At 42.0% G+C, this 6,116-nt stretch overlaps 1 protein-coding gene across 6 annotated transcripts in view; it reads left to right on the top strand.

The window, feature by feature from the left end:
- Atp23 (ATP23 metallopeptidase and ATP synthase assembly factor homolog) overlaps nt 1-4,049 on the top strand; it is a 25,610-nt gene extending 21,561 nt beyond the window's left edge. For all 6 annotated transcript variants that reach the window (XM_036170004.1, XM_036170002.1, XM_036170006.1 and 3 more), the window contains one exon: nt 3,168-4,049. In XM_036170004.1, coding sequence (XP_036025897.1) covers nt 3,168-3,371 — 204 coding nt within the window. In that variant the 3' untranslated portion in view covers nt 3,372-4,049. The remainder of the gene's footprint in view (nt 1-3,167) is intronic.
- Nucleotides 4,050-6,116: the final 2,067 nt, after the last annotated feature.

The raw sequence follows: 6,116 nt of genomic DNA, 5'->3' as shown, positions 1-6,116 counted from the left end.
GAAGTCTGTCTGTTGTGAGGAGGGGTGATATATGTAGAACGTAATTGTCTATACTCGTCTATGGGTATATGATATATATGTAGAATGTAGTTGCCTATACTTGTCTATGGGTATATGATATATATGTAGAATGTAGTTAGGAATTATACTGGTGTACTAAAGTCATGGTTATAGATCCTCCGAGATCCATGACTTCACCAGCCCTGAGTAGTTGAATAGGTTTTCAGTACCAAGCATGATTTCTCTCTTGTTGAACGAGCCTTAAGTCCAACCAGAGGGCTGTTGGTTACCACCAGGGCACATCTGTCCTACTGCACCCTTAGGGATAGCATGCCAGGCTGGTCATTGTTTTAGCTCGTAGACGTTAGAGCTGGATAGGACTATTGATTGCTTCCCTCCCTCGGAGGATTCCTTTCCCCTTCTGGTACCATGGGAGTTAGACCTCAGGGAGGAGGTTTCCAGGTCAGTTCCAGCTCAGATCCTCTGGGTCCTGGTTCTGAAGTCCATGGTGTCTTCAGCAATAGGACTTATTCTCCCTGGAGGGAGGGGCAATAGGCTGTTTTGGACCAACAGCTCAGAAGGAGGCTTGGTGTTGGGGTTTGTGAGATGCTCTTTGGCTCTTGGAGAGGAAGCATTGTCAGCCCAGATGGGAAAATTTTGTTTAAGTTATAGATGTATACACAGTATACACAGACTTACACATACGATAGGTAATTTTAGGTAGATGGATAGTATGATTCCTATATCCATTTCTCTTCTCCCTCCCTAGTTAAGAGCACCTTCCCTTTCCTTGCTCTTCTCATTTTCCCATAGGAGTAAATTTGTTTTTTTTTTTTTTTTTGATTTTTCGAGACAGGGTTTCTCTGTAGCTTTGGTGCCTGTCCTGGAACTCCCTCTGTAGACCAGGCTGGCCTGGAACTCACAGAGATCCACCTGCCTCTGCCTCCCGAGTGCTGGGATTACAGGCATGCGCCACCACCGCCCGGCTGGAGTGAATCTTAATTGTGGTCTCTCATGGGTCTCTGACCCTTTGACGACTGGATTTTTTTGTTTTGTTTTGTTTTGTTTTTGGACAGGCTCTCACTGTACATCTCTGATTGTCCTTTGATGAGCAAGCCTTTCCTGCTTGAGTGTGCTGACCGTGCCGAAGGAAAGCCGGGAAAGCAGAGACTGTTGGTGATTAGCCTTGAGTCACTGTGTAGCTTTTCTTTATTGCTCCTTCGAGACCAGGTCTTGCTGCTGCTGGTTTTGTTCTGGACTCAGGCCATCTTCCTGTCTCAGCGTCCACTGCTGGGGGTGTGTGTGTGTGTGTGTGTCACCACACCTGGCCTTTAATTTTAGTTTTAATTTTTTAAATTTTGAGACAGACTCTCAAAATTATGTATGACATGTAGCCGAACTGGCCTGAATTTCTTGGTCCTCAAGCCTTCGTCTCCTGAGTACTGATTTTACAAGCATGTGCCATCATACCTGCTTCTAATTATCTTTTGTGGGAGGGCCAGACACCAGTTTTTTGAATTTTAGTTTGGAGAAGAGGGAAATAAACTTTTACAACCTCTCTGAGAATTGGAACGGCAGGGCCGTTGCATTTCTTAAAGCATGTAAGTTTTAGGATCAACAAATTCAAGATAATAGGTACATTATTCTCATAGCAAAACTGAGGCCCGTGCAAAGACTATGTTTCAATTTTCTTTCTGCCTAAAAATGAAGGCACCTTTCAGGTTTGGGTATCTGAATGGTTTCCTGCTTCCTTGGGATAAACATTAAAAATTAATCTTTCTCTAGTCAGCTGAAAAGTTATGAAAGAGGTGTGGAAGCGAAGAATATTTCACTTTCTAAAAAAAGACTATTTTATTTTTAGTTATGTATACTTGTTGTCAGTGTTCTGTGTTTTGAGGGTCAGTTGAAGAAAGAGTTACTCCAGAATGTAACTCAGGTTTAGCTAGAGCATCAGGGGGTCAGTCTCCGTAGACGGACGGTGGCTTTGCAACCCCTCCCCCCAACGGTTTCTCTGTGTAGCTTTGGTGCCTGTCCAGGATCTTGCTCTGGAGTCCAGGCTGGCCTCGAACTCACAGAGATCTGCCTGTCTCTGCCTCCAGTGTGCTGGGATTAAAGGCATGCGCCACTACCCGGCTGCAAAAGCCTCTTTTATTGTCACTCAAATTATACTTCCACCAAGTCAGTTTCCGGGTACTGGAACCTCTTATCTGAAGTTGTTTGAAGGAGCCATTTGCCTAAGCGATTGTCAACCTTGAGACCTCACGGTTTGCCAGATTCTCTCATTACTACATTTTGCAAAAGCTCTGGAATTCCCTCAGGAAGAACTCAGATAAGAATCATGGACTTTAAACAAAAGGTAGTTCAAAGCCTGGGTGCTATCACTCTGGACTTCAAGCCCAATGCCAGGACTCTGTGGAATATCCAGTGTGTCTGTCTACGTGAGTGTAGTGCCTGTGGAAGCCAGAAGAGGGCGGCAGATCCCAAGAGCTGGAGTTCCGGGTGTGTGTGAGCCACCCACCATGGCTGCTGGGAACTGAACTTAGGTCCTTTAGAACAGCAGGCAACTGTCTTAACCACTGAGTCATATCTCTGGCCCCTTGAAGTGTATTTTAAATTTAATGAAGCAAAATCAGCCAGGACCTTGTTTACAGACTTTTTTTTTGTGATTTTTGCCAATTGGAAATTATTGTTTGGCAGACATTGTTTAGTACCTCAGAGGATGACATCAGGTTATATTCCCCCAAATAAGAAAATGGAGGTCTTAATTATGTCTAAAGAGTTTTATATTGAACTAACATGTTACATGGTTTAAGAGTTATAGTTAATAATTTTATTTTAACTTTTAGAATGGTAGAAATTAATAAACAGAACAAGAGGTGAAATGAATCTATTTAAAAATTTTTATTTTGTGCGCATTGGTGTTTTGCCTGCATGTCTGTGTGAAGGTGTCAGATCCCCTGGGCCTGGAGTTACAGACAGTCATGAGCTGCCATGTGCTGGTTGCTGGGAATTGAACCCAGGATCTCTGGAAGAGCAGCCAGTGCTCTTAACTGCTGAGCCATCTCTCCAGCCCTGGAGAAATGAATCTTAATGTAGGTAATATATAATGGTACCATATGATTAAATTTTCACACAAAGTGAAAACCACATGCTCTCTGTTTCCTTAGACTTGTGTGCGGGACAGAGCTGTCCTTTCCATCTTGGCTGTTCGGCACATCAGCAGAGAAGAGGCCCAGAAGGCCGTGGATGACGTTTTTGAGTCTTGTTTCAATGACCGTGAGCCTTTTGGCAGGATCCCACATACTAAGGCGTATGCCAGATACGCTCACAGGGACTTTCAGAACCGTGATCGCTATTACTCAAACATATGAAGATGTTGGCCGTCAGTATCTCTGAACATCAGAACTATGAGGGAAATGAGGTTCCTAGGCACAGATGTACACAATGTAAACGATCAGTTAAACACTGTGGATACAGTGCAGAAGGTGAGATGTGGTTCTTAGACACAGTGTATACAATATAAACGATCAGTTAGACATTGGACACAGTGCAGAAGGTGTTGGTTTTAGCATTTGACTACAAAAAATGGATATGACAAAAAAAGGAACTCCTTAAACTGCAAGGCAAAATTGGATATTTATAGCTAATCATTTAGTAAATAAGGTAAATAAGTGGCATTTTCATATTTTCTATAGTATATTTATTTTTTTAATTCTTTAGTTTTATAATTTGTTCTTACTATATGAGATTATTTCAAAAGTTGTTTATGAAATCTATGAAGCATGCTCATGTGTGATGGTGGTGGGAGATCAAAGTATTTACATACAATGCGATGATCACATTATAGGACATTTGTGAGATGTTGTCATCAAAATGCAAAGAATGAAAGTTGGGAATAATTCACTCAAAGCCAGTGTTATTTTCTCTCTGTTCATTGTATGTGTGTGGGGACTTCATGACTTAATGTCCTGGGGATACTCTGATAATTAGATACTTTACTTACATTTCTTTTAGATTTTATTTTTTATTTTGTGTATATGGGTGTTTTGTCTGTATGTATGTCTGTGTATTATGTGCTTGCCGAGTCCCTGAGGAGGCCAGAAGAGGGCCTTGGATCCCCTAGACCTGGATTTATAGATGATTATTCATTGTGTGGGTGCTGGGAATTAAATTCAGGTCCTTTTGAAGAGCAGCCAGTGCTCGTAACTGCTGAGCCATCTCTCCAGTTCCCCTTACTAGACTTTTTAAAACATTAAGGTACTTTATTCAACCTATAATGCAATTTAGTTTAATTTTTATATATTTATAAATTTTTTTATAAAATAATTTAAAAATATTTTGTTAGTCTACATATCTGAATTTTAAATACAGAAAACATCTTCTAGCCAGTGTGGTGATGTGCATAGAATCCTAGCACATGGAAGGTGGAGGCAGGAGGATCAGGAGTAAAAGGCCAGTGTTGGCTATATAGTGAGTTCGAGACCAGTGTGGCCTATGTGAGACTGTCTCAACGGGAAAAAGAGAATATTGTCCTCTCAGCCGCACTTCCACCAGTTAAGTCTGGACTGAGACATCCGTGCATGTGGCTGAGGAGAGAATGCATGTGCTGTGATCTTTCCACCTGAAATGGAAACTCTAAAGTCAAAATTTTTCTTAGTGTGTATTCGTGTGTACAAAGTACCAGGCTTCACAGTGACATTTTTATTCAGTTGTGTGCTGTGACCATATTCACCCCCATAACTCTCTCCCGTTTCCTGGGATTCATTTCTTTTCCTACTTAGTTCTGCCCACCCCCATCACACACACATACTCACACTTTCTCTTTAGGGTCCACATGTGAGAGAACACATATTTTTATGAATCTGACTTATTTTGTTTGATTTGCTGCTTCTCCAGCATCTACCCATTTTTCCAGCAAATGATGGAATTTCACCCTTTCTGGCTCTTTTAAATCGTCTGCACTGCACCTGTACCACATCCACCTTTTCTCGTGGTGAGAGGCTGTTCCGTTACAGGCTCTTTGAGTAATACTGCAGTAACCATGCTTCTAGTGTGGCAGCTTAGCTCTGTTGGGCGTGTTTACGCCCAGGAGTGGTATTCTATTTTATGGTAATTCTACTTTTAGTTTTTGAGGAACCCCCATACTGGTTTCCATAGTGGCCACTCTAGATCATACTTCCTCCAGGGTCTAAGGGTTCCCCCCTCCTCACTGCCCTATCTTGAACTCTCTCCAGCATTTGCTTGTATTTTAAAGAAGTATTTTAAGTTATGTGCGTGTGTCTGTGTGTCTGTGTGCACATGAGTGCAGCACCATGCCTGTGGAGACCAGCAGAGGACGTCGGATCCCCTGGAGCTGGTGTTACAGGTGGTGGGAACTGCCTGACGTGGGTACTGGGAACTGAACTCTGGTCCTTTGCAAGAGCTGTGCATGTTCTTAACACCTCAGCCATGTCTCCAGCCCACTAAAAAAATTTTTTTTAGATTTAAAAAACCTTTATGTATATGAATGTTCTTGCATATATGCATGCGTATCACATGTGTGCCTTTTTTACTTTTTTTGTGGAAGTCAGAAGAGGGCATCAGATCTCCTGGAGCTGGAGTTAGAGATGGTTGTGGCCTGCCATGTGGGCGTTGGAACTGATGAATCAAGGTCCTCTTCCAGAGCAGCATGTACTCTTCCCAGAGGACACAACTCCACGTTGTTTGTTGATTGGATGACATGGGATCTCAAAGGAATGTGACTTGTGTTTCCCTGATGTCCAAGGACACTGAACATTCTTTTGTTTTTATCTGTTGACCATTGAACTTTGTTTTTGGGAGGTGTCCATTTTATTTGCCCATATATTGGTTGGATTATTTGTATTTTTTTGTTAATTAAAATGTAATTAATTACATTTTTGGGGGCTGGCAAGATAACTCAATAGTTAAGAGCACTGGCTGCTCTTCCAGAGGACCCAGGTTCAATTTCCAGCACCCATATGGCAGCTCACAACTGTCTGTGACTCCAGTTCCAAGGATCTGACTGTAACTTTTGGCTTTCTTTTTCTTTTTTTAAATATTTATTTATTATGTTTACAGTATTCTGCCTGCATGTATGTCTGCAGGCCAGAAGGGGG

Source organism: Onychomys torridus, chromosome 20 (assembly GCF_903995425.1).
Source record: "Onychomys torridus chromosome 20, mOncTor1.1, whole genome shotgun sequence".
NCBI lineage: Eukaryota > Metazoa > Chordata > Mammalia > Rodentia > Cricetidae > Onychomys > Onychomys torridus.
The sequence above is the reverse complement of the archived record's forward strand: the minus strand, read 5'-3'. Positions and strand labels throughout refer to the sequence as shown.